Raw genomic sequence first — 20,258 nt, forward strand, 5'->3', positions numbered from 1 at the left:
ACATTACACGAATATCGTTACCAAATCTATTGTTTAAAATTTTATTTGTAATACATTGTTATTTAATCAAATCAAGATTAATAACTTTTAATTAATACCTGTATCAAATGAATTGGAACAGGATGTCGTGATATTTTATCATTTATTATCAATATATAATAGATAATAGGAACAATGAAATAATTGTTTTTTTATTTTATATAATTTTAATTACATCTTCAAGTACACTAAATTTCCAAACATATGTAGTTTTAGTTACTATTTTGTAGTTTGTACTATACATGTGGTAATTAATCATAAAAGTAATGCAGTTGTTAGTCAGTATTAGTCAGTTTTACTAAAATATATTAAATATTAATAGATTTTTGAGACACCGGTTCAAAAAATAACTTAAATTTGACTTTTTTGACCAAAATTTACGTTATATAAATCACAACCAAGGCAAATTTGATGCTTATGATTCAAATGGACCCTAAGGAAGTCAAAATCAAATTTGGTTTTCATTCATTTTAACTTGCTTTTGGATAAGTCGACTTACTTAATATCTATTCGCGTCAAAAAAGAAAATTGGACTTGATGTTTTTCGACCTGGGACTCTTTTATTTTAGCGATAGTAATAACTTGTAATTTGTAAGTAATGTATAGAATACTCTGGTGGTTTTGAATCGCGGTGAATACACGGTGTAACCATCGTGGTCCCACCGTGTAACCACCGCGATTACACGGTGTACCTATCATGGTTCAACGGTGTATGCAGACTTGTAGTCTCCATCCCGAACCTTTGAATTTGAAGTCTGATCTGTTACCCACTGTGCAAAATCTAACACTTCAAATCTGAGGTTGATTGTATTTATTTAGATAAAGTTGAACTAAGAAAATTACAGACATCAAATAAATGATTGTTTTCTTGTTTGTGTTATATTCAATTATGATATTGTTTATATGGTAACGAGACCAATATTGGTATACCCACTAATAACGAGACAATAAATACTTGTTTTGGTCAATTATATAAATGAGAATTTGAAATTTTTCAAACTTAGATAAAAATTTTGTACGTTGATATCTTGGTTTTTTATAACTAGGGCCAGGATTTTTGCGTTGATTTAAAAATAATTAACAATTAGTGGTGTGAATTTATTTTACGGGGAAAATATTGGTCTTATTAAAAAATTTTTCAAACAGAAGTTGTAGGAAATTAAATTTTCTCAAAAATTTTCTCTTATAATTTTTTTGTAGGACTAATAAGAAAGCCGTAATTTCAAAATTAATTAATTAATTTTAAGATTCTCATAATTAATCGAATTTTTGATCATTCATTATAATTCTTAATTTTTAAATTACGGTGAAAATATTGATCGTATGAAAAAATCATAAGAAACATATTTTTTAGAAAATCGAATTTCCTACAACTTTTGTTCGAAAACTTTTTTAATAAGACCAATATTTTCGCCGTTATATCAAAAATTTGAACTACTCATTTCAAAAATGAAGCAAAAATCTTGTCCCTATTTATAACTAAATTCATTATTGAAACTTTGAAATTCCCTTAATTTTAATTGTCCCGCTAATGATATTGTTACCCTATTTCCAGAAATTTTAAAAAAGTTTGTATACTTTATAACATTTATGAATGCGGTAAATTAAAAAATTTCATCGACTTTATAAGCTTTATGAATCATTGTAAAATCAGTTGCATAAATATATATATATAATTATAAATATGTTACGTAATATGGGCGTATCTTAATTATTTCACAAAACTTCATGATTCACACACCGGCACAGCATGATACTCACTCAGAAATTGCTATTAGATAGAATTTTTTTTTTTTTTTTTTTTTTTTTTATCATTAATTCACCATGTATAGGCCAGCGGCCTGTCCTATGGTATACAATTTTTAACTCAGCTCATTTTCTCTATACTCTGTTTTTTTTTTTTTTTTTTTTTTTTTTTTTTTTTTTGTGCGGCTGTGGCCCGACATGTGCATGCACTGTACTGCATCATTACGGTGATGCCCTACTACCTCCCCTGTGCAATGGAGGTGCAGCGGCGTAGGAAAACCACAGAGAAAACCTAGTCAGTACAGTTTCGGTTTATAGTCCAGTCGGCAAGTGATTTAAATGGCGGTCCTAGTAGATTAAGCGAGGCGGAGACCGATTTTGACGATTTTTTTTTTGATTCCGCACTAAAAAAGGATTTCCAAAAAAGTTGAACAGGTTTCCCGTGTTGCTTTTGATTATTTAAATATTTAAAAATTAGTACTTAGTTAACTTTTAAATATCTCGGAAACTATAGGGAAATCGGGAAAAAAAATTAAGAATAAAATGTAGAGAAATAATCAAAGAAAAAAATGAAACCAATCCGAAGTCTATACGACTAATAGTTTACGAGATATGATTTTTTTAATGCAAATTAATTTTTCGCCGCGCGCGCGGGAGTAAACAATTACCTGGAACTTTTTGAAAAATGCATAAATTAATAAAAATTTTTTTCTAATTCGTAGTTCTTACAATTCAAGCCGATAAACGAAAAGTTTCAAATCGAAAAAATAATTTTTTCGATTTTTTACATTAAAAAAACCATTTTTTGGTTTTTTGGATTTAAAAAATCAAAATTACCAAAAAAATTTTTTTGATGCAAATACAATTATTCTATTAGTTAAAATATACTCCCTAAATAAAAAAATAATCTAAAAAAAAATTTTTTTCTACAAAAAACAATCGATTGAAAATTTTAAATTTTATGTCGCTGGCCCTATCCATTTAATGAGTAAGACAGAGATAGCAATATATGTCTGTCACTCTAATCGCTGGTCGAGCGCCGCTAGTGGGGGATTCACAATAATAATAAAGATATATACGGTGGTCATAATTCGAAATATCCAAATCGTTTTATTTTTTTTTTATACTCCAAACTTTTGTAATAGAAATTTTTTTTTTTATTCAAATTTTTTTTTTTTTTCTTTAATTTCTTCTGTGTGTAAACAAATTTTTAACGTGATATAAAAGTAATTTAACTTGTACTTAATGTTCTTAAATAAATCTCAATATTTTTAAAAATGATTGTAATTTATATCCAAACCATTCCTTATTCACAATAGTATTAATAAAATAAATATTTATTGATTCCTAAAAGGTTGAACTTAGATTACTGTAAAATTTTTAAATCTTTCATCGTGGAGTACAGTTAATATTTAAATTTTTTAAATGTCAAATTTTATAATTACAGCAGATATACTGTTTGAAATATATATTTTCAAAGAATAATTTTCAATCGATAAAAAAAAATAATTTTTTTTACGCAAAAAAAGTTGAGATAAAAAAAAAGTTTTTGTAAAATTAATTTTTCAGATAAATAATTTTTTTTTTGCAAAAAAAGTTTTGTAAAAAAAAAAATTTGTTTACACACAGAAGAAATTAAAGAAAAAAAAAATAAATTTGAATAAAAAAAAAATTTCTATTACAAAAGTTTGGAGTATAAAAAAAAAATAAAACGATTTGGATATTTCGAATCATGACCACCGTATATATCTTTATTATTATTGTGAATCCCCCACTAGCGGCGCTCGACCAGCGATTAGAGTGACAGACATATATTGCTATCTCTGTCTTACTCATTAAATGGATAGGGCCAGCGACATAAAATTTAAAATTTTCAATCGATTGTTTTTTGTAGAAAAAAATTTTTTTTTAGATTATTTTTTTATTTAGGGAGTATATTTTAACTAATAGAATAATTGTATTTGCATCAAAAAAATTTTTTTGGTAATTTTGATTTTTTAAATCCAAAAAACCAAAAAATGGTTTTTTTAATGTAAAAAATCGAAAAAATTATTTTTTCGATTTGAAACTTTTCGTTTATCGGCTTGAATTGTAAGAACTACGAATTAGAAAAAAATTTTTATTAATTTATGCATTTTTCAAAAAGTTCCAGGTAATTGTTTACTCCCGCGCGCGCGGCGAAAAATTAATTTGCATTAAAAAAATCATATCTCGTAAACTATTAGTCGTATAGACTTCGGATTGGTTTCATTTTTTTCTTTGATTATTTCTCTACATTTTATTCTCAATTTTTTTTCCCGATTTCCCTATAGTTTCCGAGATATTTAAAAGTTAACTAAGTACTAATTTTTAAATATTTAAATAATCAAAAGCAACACGGGAAACCTGTTCAACTTTTTTGGAAATCCTTTTTTAGTGCGGAATCAAAAAAAAAATCGTCAAAATCGGTCTCCGCCTCGCTTAATCTACTAGGACCGCCATTTAAATCACTTGCCGACTGGACTATTAGGTGAAGCTCCAGTGGTCGATAAAATTCCCATCTTACCGATCACTGGCTCTTCATCCCGCCCCTAACGATCAGAGACCTTCGTTCGAGCCCAACGCGTGGCTAAGCGGTCACCCAGCCAAATAGTAACCATGCTCGATGCTACTTAACTTCGGTGATCGCCCGAGCCACGTGCGTGCCGAACGGCTGCCTCAGCCGCTCCTATTAGATAGAATTTGTTAAAATTCAATTATTAAAAATTTTATATGATCATTTAAAATTTTGTATAAATTTATAAAATTATATGAAAAATTCAAAAATTATATCTAAGTTTTTTGACTGAATAGATAAATATGTAAGATTATATACAAAATAATGTAATTTTATATATTTATATGAAATTGAACTATAAAAATTTATATAATTATATACAAATATCAGTTTGCATACCGTTTAATCACGGTGGTTACACTGTGTAATCACGGTGGATACACCGTATAAACACGGTGGTAAAATTGCACGGTTGCGTAACAGTTCAACCAAAGACAAAATAACCGTCCTTTTATCACGGTTTTTGTGTATTTTGTTGTCGGTTATTTTATCATTCGCTTATTTTGTCGCGGTTATTTTGTCTGCGGTTATTTAAGCGTGACACCAAATGGCACAAACCCACCGCGTAACCACAGTGGATCCACGGTGTTTCCACCGTGATTCAAATCCACCAGGGATAAAATTAAACTAATAATAATGTCATGATAGTCAGTAGTAACAAAATATTAAATAACGAAGATTTTAACGAACTTGAAAAGTTTGGATCTAATTTATCTGGAGTTTCTGTGGGTAAATTTTGTGATGAATTTTTGGAAAGTATTGTAGGCAAATCTTGTGATGAATTTTTAAGAATTTTTGTCGGTAAGTCATGTGACAAGTTTGTGAAATTATGAAATTGAATAAATTCTAAATATGGTGGAGAACGTTTTTCACGTAATGATCGTAGGTTAAGGTTTAGTAGAACTCTGTTTCCCAGTTTTTCTATAACTTCATCTTTGATTGTTTGATTGGAATAGATTTGATTCAAATTATTGTCCATAAGATTAGTTTTGACCCATTCTTCTAATTTACTGTCTTTGCTCGCTGACAAAATTTTGCCAGCGTGGATTGGTTTTTCTGTAAACTTTCCGTTCAGCTTGTACACTAATGCCTGAAATTAATTAACAATAAAATTGAATGTTGGTTTTACACTTAAAAAAATATACATTGTTAAAAATTTTTTCGATTTTCGAAGATAATTATCAAGGAAATTCTACTGTGTTAATATAGGAATAATTCCTATGCGCATCAAATTTTGTTATTAAAAAGTATAACTGCCTCAACTACACGGAAAAAAATAATCGGTAGCTGCTACTGATTAATTTTCGGTAACAGCTATAGCAGTATACCGATTTTTTTTCCGTGTATATGCAAAAAGAAAAAAAAATCTCATGCTTTTATAATTTTTTTTACATAAGAATTTTTCCTACGTTAACATAGAATTCTTTCTATGTCAACGAAGGAAAAATAACAGTTTTTTTTGCCGTGTAGCTATCTAGAGACTCTTCTTGGGTCGAAAATTTGATCTGATATTAGTCTAACTGGACTGTATTTGGACTACTTGGTCTGTTATTGAACTTCGATGAAAATTTTAATCTGTTTTTGATCTACCCGGACTGAAAAATTTGACCTGATTTTAGTCTGATTGGACTATTTGATCTGATTTTGATCTTTTATGAAAATTTTAAGCTGTTTTCGACCTGCTACTGTAAAAACAAACGCGTTACGAGCAGACTAAAGTAGATTAGTTAGTGAACTTTAAAAAATTTTAGTTCTGAAAATTCACAAGGACAAAACTAGATTAAATCATGGACTTATAAAATTTTTATTTATGGGCAATATTTATGAAAAAATATTAAGTTGCAGAATTGATTATGTTTTATTTACTATTTATTTACTATCTTTTGTTTAAAAATGTCGGCAGTTAATGAAGATTTGACAGCTTAATTTTTTAGTTGTCTTCATTGAATATTTATGTCATTGAATAGAAGTGATAAAACAACTCTTAAAATGTCAAGAATTTTCTCTTATTTACTGGATAAAATTGAAAATATTTTGGCATAATAAAACATCAAAATTCTTGTGTTACGGAGAAAAATGTTGGCTCGCAACCTACCAATATTTATAATGCTGTCGACCAAACTTGAAACAGAAAGTAAAGTATCCGAAAAATTACTATACTCTTATAAAAAATTATTATGCTGCATCAAAATTATTATAATATATGGAAGTAATTGATATTGAAGCTCATCGATAAGTTTCTCGCGCGTAATAAGTAATGTGATACCCCGGGAAAAAATGATCAGACCTGATCAGACATGAACAGGCATGAGTCTTCAGGCCTGATCAGACATGAAAAATGACCATGCCTGATCAGGCATGTTCAGGTCTGATCAGGTATGTTCATGTCTGTTCATGCCTATCCGGGTAAAAAAATTATATATAAAAAATGGCCCTATATAATTATGTATAACTATATTCAATTATACATGTATATAATTATTGCTATAAAAATAAAAAAAATAAAAAATTCGGGCGTGTGCAGGATTTGAACCGTGGACCTTGCGCTCGAAAGTGTAACTCGCTACCCACTGACCTAAGAGATTTAGTTGAAAAGTAAGTTTCGTATGAACTTCAAGTAATAAAAATCTTATACGTGATAGATTCTTGGTCAACAAAATTTTAGATCTATGAGCAGACATGAACAGCCATGAACAGACATGAACATATATGACCAGGCATGAACAGGCATGAACAGACATGACCAGGCATGGACAGGTATGATCAGGCATGAGCGTATTTAACGCTTCAGACATGACCAGGCATAAACAGGCATGGACAGGTATGAACAGGCATGATCAGACCTGACTGTATTTAACGCTTCAGACATGAACGGGCATGAACAGGCATGATCAGGCCTGAGTGTATTCAACGCTTCAGACATGAACAGGCATGGACAGGTATGATCAGGCATGATCATGTCTAATTTCAGGCCTAATCATACATGAACAGGCATGATCAGGTCTAATTTCAGGCCTGATCATACATGAACAGGCATGGTCAGGTCTGATCATTTTTTCCCGGGACAGTATAATCATTTTTTGTAAGAGCACGATAATTTTTTGGATGCTTTACTCCCTGTTTCAAGTTTAGTCGACAGCATTGTAAAAATTGGTAGGTTTCGAGCCAACATTTTCTCTGTATGACATCTTATTATGGAAGCGCATTAGCATGTTTTAAATACCAAGAAAATTAAAATAAATTAATAAATCTAGATTATTATTATTATTATTATTATTATTATTATTATTATTATTATTATTATTATTATTATTATTTATATTTATAAAAAGTCCTGTATTTGTCCTTAAAAACAATTGAATACAGACCAATAATTATAATAAAAAAGTCAGTTTTTAGTCTAAACGCGATTTAAAACAGACTAAATATCATACGAAAATAAGTCTGATATTAGCCTGGATAAGGAATAGTACGGGCAAAAACAGATTAAATTCTTATATAAAATAAATACGATTTATAAACTTGAATTAAAGGAAAAATATTTGAATTTATCATTTATTTTAAAACAGATCTAATTTTTTGACCCGGGTTGTAATCAGTGCCTTGACCAGCAATTTTCGATGGAAATCGTTTTATCACCATTTTTATATTGAATATTACTGACTGTTAATAATAATTTCAAAAAGTTTTCTTTAAATTTCGATGAAAATTTTCAACAGTTATACTCAATTAAATCATTTCGTCGATTATGGAATCAAATAAAAAAATGAAATAAACTGATTACCTGATACAAACAATCACCAAATTGAATTGACGAAATATAATGTGTCTCGTTTCCTTTTGGAAATTGTATGACGACATTTTCATTATCGAATACGTTGTATTCAAAATCTATGAACTTTTCATCCAAATAAACAATTTCGAAAGGATCTATTTTTATTTTCTCTTCTTCAATAATTCGACAAATTTTTACTTCAACGCGCTTATAATTTTCATTTAAAAATTTACTGTCGATTCCATAAAATTCCTCTTGTAAATAACAATCGAATGGTGTCAACTTTTCAACATTTTTTTTACTGTCATAATTATAATATTTTACTATAGATTCACGACATTGTGATCTATAATTCGAATTTATGTAAGAATTATTAGTTATTTGATAGTTGTCATTAAAGTTCCTGTAGTCAAATTTATCAAAAACCAAAAAATTCAAAATGTTTCCATTTATCAAAATTGAATCTGATTTGATGTCTCTTATATTAAAAGTGTCTCCTGGCTTCATTTGCGTCCACTTTGAGTCTGTGGCCAATAATTTACCATCACCTTCTTTGGAATTCAAAGATCTCGGTAATTTAGGAAGCACAGTTAGTTCGATACTCAAAACATTTTCATTTCTTAAGTAACTTATAATATTACTCTTAACTTGTAATGGGTGCGATGTAAATTTGCAGAGGGATATATTGTAATTATTTAAATAGCTCATCACATTTGTTTCAAGTGTATTATTATTGCTCGCCATTAAGATTTTACTCTTGTATTCAGGAATTTTTTCATTGTAATCAATCGAAATATCTTCTGGTTCAGTATTGAATACAAAAATCTGTAATTAAAATAATTTGGATGAATAAAATTTTCTTGTAAAATGATAACAAAAAAACATTACTGCAAGCAGATAATTTTTCAGTAAAAATTAGCCATAAAGTTTGTTACTATAAGGACATCTACCAAGTAACTGAATTTTTACTATGTTGTTAGTCGCAATTGCACTTTATTTACATGCCATCGAGTAGTATATTTTACAATGGTAAGAATTTAAATATTACACCACATGTCCTCACAGTATCATACTTTTTGGGTAATTTTAACTAAAAAATTTATAAATTGTGCATCTATGGACTTTTTACATCCCGCTCGGCATAAGTGTCAGAAAGACATCTTATTGGTATCATAAAGTTATCTAAAAAATTATGTCATCTTTCTGATAACAAAAAGATTTCTTTCCGACATTCATGCCGAGCGGGTATAATTAAAAAAATTTAAACATAATCTTGAATGCCAATACCAGAGAGAGAAAAAATTATGATAACCGATCCTAGTACCCCTGGCGAAACCGAATTACGGTAAATTACCGTAAATTATGGTAATTATCGTAATTTACGGTATTCGTGAATTTGACAGAAAGTACGATATTTGACGGTAAAATATCGTATTTTTGCGGTAAGTTGTGGTATTTCACGGCAAATAACGGTAATTTACGGAAATTTACGGTAATGCACCGTAAATTTGCGGCAGTCCTGCAGGATTTTGCGGTAAAAGTGCAGTATTTTACCGTAAAATATCGGAGTTCACCATAGAATGCTGCAGTTCTTCCGAAATCCGTAAATTGCGGTAAAACTACCCGGAATTACATCAAATTACCGTATTCTACTGTACTTTGACGCAAATAACCCTAGTGGGTCCGAATTACGGTAAATACAGTGATTTACCGTAAATTACGGTAATCTACGGCAAATTACGGTAAATTGCTGTAATTTACGGCAATTCTGCTAGGCGCCGTAAAATTACGGTAAATTACGGTAAATCACTGTATTTACCGTAATTCGGATCCGCTAGGGAACAGTTTAATGCGGAAAATTTTTCGTAAAATACGGTAATTTACCGTAATTTGGATGCACTAGGGTTGTTTATAAACTATCAACTTATGGCCTTACGGTAATAATTACTTGGAATTATGGGTATACTCCCCGTAATCACACAATCACATAGTAATAAATTCTATTTTCACAATGGAACGGCTTTTAGGTACGTAGGGAAATAAACCCTATGCATCATGGTAACTATTACCTCATAATAGTATATTTTAACGATTACTATGCTGGTATATAGTAACCATTACTGTTATGGTCGTAATTTCCATAAGACGAGAAATTCCTAAATATTATGGTACACGGAGAGATTTCAAGTAAATATGCCTTTGCAGCATAGTAATAATTACATTAGTCTATAGTTTGTATAAGCAGTCACATAAGAGGAACGTGACACAAACTATAGAGCAGGGTAATCATTACTATGCTGCATAGGCATATTTACTTAAAATTTCTCTCCGTGTAATCGTTACTGTATATTAATATTATGGTAACCATTACTATAATATTATGTTATCATATAATCCCCATATTATGGTAATCATTACCACATATTATGGTAATTGTTACCATATATTATGGTAACCATTACTATGGTATAATCATTAACATAATATGAGGAATTTCTAAATATTATGGTAATCGTTTCTACCATATATTGTGGTAATGGTTACTATAATATTACGATAACATTATGTGTATCCATATATATAATATTATGGTTACCATTACCACCATATTAGGGTAATTATTTCCATATACTATTATGGTAATCGTTACCATGCATTATGGTATTAATGTTTTTGAAAATTTTCAATTTTTATAGCGGGAAGTTAAAATAGAAAATTAAATGATATATTGATGGTTCATACATATTGGTACACAAATATATATATAAACCATCATATACATACATTGTATCAGTACGTACATCTATATATTGATGTACTTAACATTACGAAATCATTATACCAATATTACTTATTCCTCTATCACAATAATATGTTTGAACATAACATTAAATAATTATCAGTGAGGAGTTGTATAGTTTTTTTTCGCAAATATTATGAATGTAAATTAAAAAAAAAAATATCATACCTGAAATAAACAGTCTCCGTTGTTAATAGAAGATATATAATGTGTCTCATTGCGTATTCTAAATTTGAGAATATCAAAATGTTTTATACCTCGACGGTTGTCATTATAATAATAATAATCATCCTTATTTTTTGAAAACAATTTTTCATCAAACAAATGAACAAAGTCTTTATACTTTTGCTTTTCAAATTGACAGAGCTCAAATAACATGCACGTATACTTATTGTTTAAGTATTTTTTATCAATACCAAATGATTCGTGATTCAATTTTTGTTTGTCGAATACATTAAACAAATTTATTGGTGAATTAGTCACATCAACTGGGTCATTGAAAAGTGAACTCAAAGATTTTGAACAACTGTACTCGATTGCTGACCACGTTGGATGATTATTAACAGATTCCGTTAATGATTTTACAAATGATGGAGTTTCATCATGAAAATTTATTATATTCCCATAAACTACAGCGGATGTTTTATTTAAATTTATTTTATCTACTGTATCACCGAGTGTTAGTTTTTCTAGTGGAACTGTTATACTATTTGCTTGTATTGTAATTGATATTGCAATGCTACAAAGCATAAGTATGTTTTTCGGTGTCACGAAAGTCATTTTTATAAAATAATTTCTTGAGTTACTGTTAACTATTAAATAAAAAGCATGACTGATTACTATTTTTTTTTCTATGAAGTTAAAGAGTAGTTCCTGTTGAAATTTATAGTTGTAAAGATAAAAATGTACAAAAATGTATAGGTGTAATGTACATTAATGAGATTCGATAAGATAGACTAATGGTAGTTATAAAAATAAGTCACGTAGAAAATAATTGAGTGATTATAAAAAGGTGAACCTTTTCCCACTTATGTACACGCAGAACAAAATATTGGGTAGTTGACTTAAAAATACGAGATAAACTAATCTCATAAAAAATATGAGATTTAGTAAATTTATATTGTAAACTTGAAACGCTATTAAAATTGTGTGATTTTTACTTATTTGAGAATTAAATATTTATTTATATTCAGTAATTTTTGTTTTTATTATTATAATATGGAAATAAATATAAACTGCATTACACGGAGAAAAGTGAATGGTATATTCTCCAATGTAACATAGTAATTATTACCATGTAGTATGGTAACGCAAGTTTTTTAGCCGTGTTATTTATTTGACATCCCTAACGGACCCAAATTACGGTAAATTACGGTAAACCCACCGTAAATTACGGTAATTCACCGTAAAATACCGATTTACCGTGAATTACGGTGGATTTACCGTAATTTACGGTGGATTTTCCGTAATTTACGGTGGATTTACCGTAAAATACGGAAATACGGTAATCCACCGTAAATTACGGTAATTCGGTAATCCACCCGAATTTTTTTACGGTAGATTTATCGTATTCGACGGTAAATTTACGGTGTAGCCGCCGTAATTTACGGTAATCCACCGTAAAGTACCGATTCACCGTAAATTACGGTGGATTTACCGCAATTTACGGTGGGTTTACCGTAATTTACGGTAAATCTACTCGAATTTTACGGTATTCTAGGTAGATTTACGGTAAAAATTCCGTAAATTTACGGTAACTTAGGTCTGCTAGGGATAGTAATGTGTCCGATGTTGAATGGTAACGCTAGCTATGCTAGCATGCCCTAGCGAATCCGAATTACTGTAAATACAGTGATTTACCGTAATTTACCGTAATTTAAGGTGCCTAGCAGAATTACCGTTAATTACGGTAATTTACAGTAAATTACGCCAATCTACGGTAAATTGCCATAATTTACCGTAATTTTACGGCGCCTAGGAGAATTACCGTAAATTACGGCAATTTGCCGTAGATTACCGTAATTTACGGTAATTCTGCTAGGCACCGTAAATTACGGTAAATCACTGTATTTACCGTAATTTGGATCCGCTAGGGTGGTAATCATTCCTATGCTAGCATGCGAATGATTACCATGCTACATTGGAATTATAACATTTTCGATGACGCTCCTTCCAATTGAAGGTAGTAAGTTTAATATTAAAATAAGGTTTTATAATTAAAAAATTAGGTTATTTAATTAGTAATTATTAATAAAATTAGATGCAATAAAAAATTTTCCAACATGAATTTAAAAATTTCAACTTTTTTTGAATTTTGGACTAAAAAACATGGAAATATTTTATCAACACTATTATAAATTCTCGTTTGTTCGGAAGTATTCCGCTTTTTTCGACTATTCTAGTAATGATATCTCCGTATAATATCTCTGTGCCATAAATATACATACATAGATAATAGATAGACTATATAAATATTTGCAGGATTGAAGATCGAGACTCAAGTTTTATCAAATAATTCTTCATCGTAAAACTAAAAAGTAATGATTAAGAGCTAATGACTATAAACAATAACAAAGTAGTGTCATTAGATAAAAAAAATTATGATTCATAGTTATTTGTTAAGTTTAAATAAAACTTATTTCATCTATTCCCATTTTTTATTGTTGGATTCTCTGTACAAAAATCAATCTTTATTCCGACATATATTTTATTTAATATTTCTCTTTACTAAATATTTTGTTCGAAATATTATTTCGAACAGTGTTGCATTTAAGTCGTAGTATATATATTTAAGTTGAGTTCAAAATATGTATATGTTTACATAAGGAAAAGACAGCTGGCTTGATTAAATTTTATGACTTTTGGTACTTAGGTCGACGAGAGATATAAGGCCCATGCTCCAAGTAAATGCAAGGCAATACGTTTTTCTTCATATCCCTAGCGGATCCGAATTACAGTAAATACAGTGATTTACCGTAATTTGCCGTAATTTACGGCGTTTAGCAGAATTACCATAAATTACGGCAATTTACCGTAAATTACGGTAACCTACGGCAAATTACGGTAAATTGCCGTAATTTACGGCGAAATGCCGCAAATTTACGGCAAATTTGCGGTGAAGCTGCGGTAAATTTGCGGCAATGTTGCGGCGAAAGTAAGGTAGTTTACGGTAAAAATGCCGCATTTTCGCCGTAAAGTTGTGGTAACAGTGCAGTACTTTACCGTAGAAGTTTTGTTAAATTGCGGTATTTCACCATATAATTGCGGTAAATTTGCTGTATTTTACTGTAATGTGAAGCTTTTCACTGGAATGTCTGTTGATAATCGGATATTTGACTGTAAACAACTGTCTTTACTTGACATTTCGGTACCGTGTCTTTAAGATTTGGTATTGTGTAGTGCTGGATATTATTCAAATCGTAAAGAAATCTGTTCTCATCAGTGTTGACCGAACTTTCAAATTGTAGATCTACATTGATATCATTACAAGTATTCAGATAACTTAGATTTTCTCACATTGAAGGTATAGATTAGAATCTATACAATTTAATAATTTTTTAATTTTTCGATCTACTTTGATTTTTTCTAATAAATGTAAAAAATTAATAATTTGATCTACATTCATCAATATAGAATGCCGTATTTTTATTCCAGTATATTTACGCTATTTTTCCCGTAGTATGATCTTATTTTGCGGTGTTAGATGTTACCCTAGCAGATCCGAATTACGGTAAATTACAGCAATTTACCGTAAATTACCGCAACTTACCGTAATTTCGCCGAAAATCGATAAACTGTAAAAGCCTAAATTTGAATGGCTGAACGAGTTCTCTTTTAGGTGGTCCAGAGCGATGGATGCGACTAGTACATTTTTATTAAAATACTGTTGGTTCCAGACCTATTCTTATTCTTATATTTTTATTTTTATTTTTTATTGTTTTTATTGTAATTATATTGTAATTATACATGCAAAACTAATGTAATTATTGTTTTTTGAACGGCCACAGGTGACCAAGATCTCATGGTCGAATAAAATTTATTATCTATCTATCTATCTATCTATTCTATTAGACATTTCTTCTGTGGAATAATACATTTTAGTCTATCATTTCCCCAGTTTATCAGTTTTTTCATTCATTAATGACATTTTCCAAATCAACACTTTAAGATCTTTGTTCTCCTGTTAATGAAAATAATACTGCTTTTCTTTTTTGTGCACAATCTTTTTTTGAATGTTGCAATTGCTCTTTAACTTCAAGATTCACATTTGATTCTTCTGCTACTAATGCCATTATTGCTTGTAGATTGCCTCTTTTTCTTCCGTTTCAGAATTTTTTTTATCGTCTTACATTTTTTGCATTGGTCGCTCTTACTTATTAATTCACACTGTCTATGCCTAATCCTGTTAAAATTATCAATGTATGTAAACGAACTGCAGTCAAGAGTTAAAAGTTCATCACTTAAAGAAGCACCGTTACATACATGTAATGAATGAAAATTATACACTATTTTTCTTAGCATTTCTAAACTATTCAATGGGCTTTCGAACTGATCACTGTATCGTTCACTTAAATTCACAGACAATTCATTTACCTCGAACCGTAGTTCTAAATTTTGTGCTACAATAATTTTTTTCGTAAAAAGTTCTTCAGCAAAATCATTTTCTTTGGCATGTAATGTATTGATAAATTCAATAAATGATTTTTCATTTATGCTGTAATTTTTCTTTTCCCATGAAAATGGCAATGGTATTGATTTATCTGAAAGTAAGCCCTCGAATGTCAATGGACTGACGTTTTCACTGATTTCACTGTTTTTACGAAGAACTTGATGTGGTCTACGCGATATTGTTTTCAGTATTCTGCCGGTTTCGATAGAAGGATTTTGTGGTTTTGCGAAATGAACTGGATGTTGTGAAACAGGAGCCGTAACTGCTTCGCTGATTATAGGTGCAGAAGAATGCGGTTCTGTACTACTGAGATTTTTTTTTTTAAATTGATTATAATAATATCGTTCCACCAGAATTGCGAGGGGACTACGTTGGGTACCAGTTGTGGATTTTTGTATGGTGACTGAAAAATATAAGTACAATAAATTAATAACTCTTAAAGTATGGGTTCTTAGAAGCTGAGTAAGTTTGTTTTTTTTAATTATAGGGTTGGGGGGAGGGGGTACCAAGGAAATACTAAGTTTTCGGGGACTCAAATACGTCAATTTTTTTTTTTTAATGATCAATGTGAATAGAAAAATTTTCAGCTGCCGTTAAAAAAAAACAATTTAATTTTGCGGACAAAATAGGGTATTGACATATAGAAAAATTATATTTCACATAATTATTGAATGTAAAAGAAGAAAAAAAATTTTAAATAGTTTTTATTATAAAACAAGTCATTAATATTTTTCGACACTTTGTTTTTGAAAAAGTTTAACTATCGACTTTAAGTTGTTAACTTTTTACAATCACTATTTATTATTAACTTCAAAGTTAAAGCTTTAAGTCAGTTTTATTTCCAAAGAAGATATTTTTAAAAAAGCGAATATATTGTTTGTAATAGAATTAAAAAATTATTAAAAATTAATTAAATTTTAAAATTATAAAAATTGTGAATATTTTCGAGTTGATTTTTAAAATACATCTGTAGTAAAAAAATCAAATTGATTTCATATTGTCTTTTTACAAAAACAAAATTTTTCAAAAACATTAAAAAAAAAAGTTCAAAATAATGGACAACTATATTTTTTAAAGAGATTTTGAAATGTTTAAAAGATATTTTAAAAAACAAAATTTTTTTATAAAATTTTGGGGATATCCCATTTCGCTCCTGCCTCCCCTATACAGAAAGTAGCCGGAGATAAAAGAAAGTATTATTATGAATTTGAATTTATGTACTTACTATTCCTAAAATTGCACCAGTTTGATCAACTAAAGTTCTTTGATGAAGAATTTGATCAGCTAAAAAATGTTTTTCACAAACTCTTTGTCCACTCTTCAACTCAATGTCATTTCGGCGGATTGCAATTTGCCATTTTTTTCTTAAATCGAGATCTTTCGGTACGCAAAATAAACGTTTTTTTTCTCGACTTTTCCCGTGACCTGAATTACATCCACGAACTATACAATGAGACATTTTGCAAAATATATGTTTTAGAAAATAAGAAAAAATTCTGTTTGTGATGAAAATAAAAGAATTTCCAAAAAATTTTGAGCACTTGTTTGCGGAAGGAACTATAAGTAAATGACCGCTAAAAATTCCCTGTACACTCAATTTCCACAACGAGGGTACAGCTGAAGGCGGTGTGCCTATAGAATATGTCTTCACTCTGCAGATGTTTGTCTAAGACTACTAACTTATTCTTTTAATATTATTTAACACTGAGGTTTAACAACTTCTCCTCTTTTTCTACAACAAAGATGTCTAAGTTCAAAATATACATATAAGTATATAAGTGCAATATGAAGAAAAACATATTGTCTCGCATTTACTTGGAACATGGGTCTCTAATCTCTTGTCGACCAAAGTACCTAAGGTCATAAAATTTGATCCATACTAGTTTTCTTTTCCTACAAGAAAAAAAAAAAAAAAAACTATAGATATGCACATCATGTAAAAAATTAAAGAAACTGTAAGAGCAATTTTTTTTTATAACATCGTTTTGAAAAAATTTGTTACCTTTTTGGTATAAAAAAAATTTGTCCATCGGTTGACCCTGCGGGTCAGCCCTAAAACTTCCCGCTGTTTTCGAGCTCTTCGAGCTATGCTAGCATAGGAATCAGAACTATTTTTTTCTCTCCGTATATTTCTATGCTTAAATTAAAAAATTTTTTACTTTTTTCGAGAGTTTTTATTTTTAATATGAGATATTTTTTTAAAAAGTTTTTTGAAAGTGAAAATGAACTGTATTTTTTAATTGAACCACTGAAATTATATTCAAGAATGATAAAATTGAACAAAATATAGAACAATTTTGTAAAACTACAGCATAATATTTTACCCAAGCACAAATAATTGAGTTAAATCTTTAAAATATGTAAAATAATTTTTGAATATATCGCGTGCCAAATGCCAAAAGGGCGTATAAAAATGATACGCCCTTTTGGCTTTGAAGAACCAAAAGGGCGTACAATTTTTTTTTTGTGCCAATCGTTTTGTAGACATGTTCTAAGTCTAAAAATGAAAAAAAAATTTCCAAAGCCAAAAGGGCGTATGTCTCAAACACTAGCTTTCCACCATACGCTCCGCATGGCGTTGAATATAAGAACGAATATTGAACTTTATTATCTCTAGCTTATAATCATTAATTATTTGGGAATTTCCTAGATGATTATAAATTAAAGTTGATGATTATTTTAATTACATTGGACTGTCCAATATGATGAAAAATTAAAGTTACACTGAAAGAAAAAAAAACTTTTCCCAAGTATAAATACTTCATTTAAAGAAATATTTACTCGGTACTATACAAACAAATAACATTCTTAATCATAGTAAATATGTACTTCAACCGAGTAATATTTTCTTGATTTAAGAATTTCTATACTTGTTTTAAGAAAATATACTTGATCGGAGTACATTTTTACTAAGATTAAACAAATATTTACTCGGTAGGATACAAACATTTATATACTTGAAAAAAGTTTTTTTTTCTCTCAGTGTACTACCATCGAAAATGTTGACTTTTTCCAAATTTTTTTTCATAAAAACCTTCTCCGGACAATTTTGAAGACTGGTTTCCGAAATTTTTAAAAATCTTGATTTTTTTTTATACGCCCTTTTGGCTTTAGACCGACAATTTCCTAAAGCCAAAAGGGCGTACATCTTAAGATACGCCCTTTTGGCGTTAGTAAGTCAAAAATTTTTTTTTTGCAGATCTTTACGTTTCGAGCAATTCTAAAAAGAATGGCAAAAAAAAATTTTTTTATACGCCCTTTTGGCATGGAACCCTATCTAACTGCTGTAATACGCCCTTTTGGCATTTGGCACGCGATATGTTTAATTATATTTCTGACCAAGAGTATAAATAATAGCCGATCATGACATCGCGGGCTTATGATTTCTTCAGTTACTCTTTGGTATATTTATCAATATACCAATGGCTACAAGCCCTTTTAAAGAGGAAAGATTCCTTTGTAATTTCCACTTATTGCCGATTAAATATCATGAAATGTGAAGCTACAGACAATTAAAAAAAAAATTAAAATTTACGTGTTAATTAAATGGGAAAATTTTAAATTCATTCAGCGAGTACTTAAAATTAAAATTAGAAACTCATCTTTAGTGGAAATTTTTTTTTACATGCTCAAAGCATTCCATCAATGGACCAGAAAAAAAATAAATAGTCGTTTTAAACGAAGCATCCTAATAAATATATTAGCAATATTGATTTAAACCCGGATAAAAATAAACCTGGTTTGGAGAACGGCAGGTATACGACTCAGCCATAAGTGCCCCTACCAAAAATAAAACTCTACCAAATTGAAGTAAGCCGCATCATACCTACTTAGAAAATTCCCGCTCCAATAAAATATCTACCATCTCAAAATCTCTACCATGATATAATTGAGTTTAGATAATTTACAACTTAATCCTAAAATCCTCTTAAAATTTATTCCTTAAGTAAAATTTAAACTTATTTTCCCAGGCGACGTCGTCCAGCTGAACTAAATTACTTTATTGCCTTTTTCCTTTAAATGTCTTCCGTCCTAAGCCTATGTCGATATCATATGGTGTCTCCAGTTTTCTCTAAATAATTTCTAGCATTTCTAATGTCTCGCTCTTCTCTCTTGTCTATCTTTTCTCGCAATACCTCCTCCTACTTCAAGGGTTATCACTCCTACAATTGCTGATTACCAATCACAATGTCACTTTTTCCACCTTTTCTAAACATTCAGATTTTTACATACATTTCAAGGGTCCTGAGGTTAAAGGGTCTCTCGTATACAAGACAAAAATAATAAGACAGTTACCACCAAGAACCCAAACCGTTTAGTTGGGACTTGCCCAGTTCTCATCCTTACCAAAATTCAAAGCAAATTCCATTTTGAAGTTATTACCGAATTTGTTCATTTATTTATATTCACCATTTTTTTCAATTAATTTATAGAAGCATTTTGTTCATTGTTAAATCACATAAGTTACTATATTGAAATTCAAAATAAAGAAACATTAATAAGATATTAATTTAACTTATTAAATTATTACAATTGCATGAACATTAACATCCCATCCGCGATTGTGATAAAAAACATGGTCCATCACTAGTTGCATTTATGAATAAACTCTACCGTTTGAAATCCCTACTAT

General features: G+C 29.5%; 1 protein-coding gene across 1 annotated transcript; it reads right to left on the reverse strand.

Moving 5' to 3' along the window:
• Positions 1–3,319: 3,319 nt before the first annotated feature.
• Positions 3,320–11,792, reverse strand: LOC130673557 (uncharacterized). The gene is made up of 3 exons (XM_057478598.1): positions 11,125–11,792; positions 8,166–8,981; positions 3,320–5,471 (listed from the first exon to the last, which is right to left on the reverse strand). Exons 1-3 carry the CDS (start codon positions 11,734–11,736, stop codon positions 5,004–5,006), a joined length of 1,896 nt encoding a protein of 631 aa, XP_057334581.1. The 5' UTR covers positions 11,737–11,792; the 3' UTR covers positions 3,320–5,003.
• Positions 11,793–20,258: the final 8,466 nt, after the last annotated feature.

This window comes from Microplitis mediator, chromosome 8, assembly GCF_029852145.1.
Source record: "Microplitis mediator isolate UGA2020A chromosome 8, iyMicMedi2.1, whole genome shotgun sequence".
Lineage (NCBI taxonomy): Eukaryota > Metazoa > Arthropoda > Insecta > Hymenoptera > Braconidae > Microplitis > Microplitis mediator.

Coding starts and splice junctions, on each gene's coding strand:
- LOC130673557 (XM_057478598.1), bottom strand. CDS start 11,736: ATGACTTTCGTGACACCGAAAAACATACTTATGCTTTGTAGCATTGCA. Junction 8,982..11,124: donor ACGGAGACTGTTTATTTCAG/GTATGATATTTT, acceptor TTTTAATTACAG/ATTTTTGTATTCAATACTGA. Junction 5,472..8,165: donor TTGGTGATTGTTTGTATCAG/GTAATCAGTTTA, acceptor AATTAATTTCAG/GCATTAGTGTACAAGCTGAA.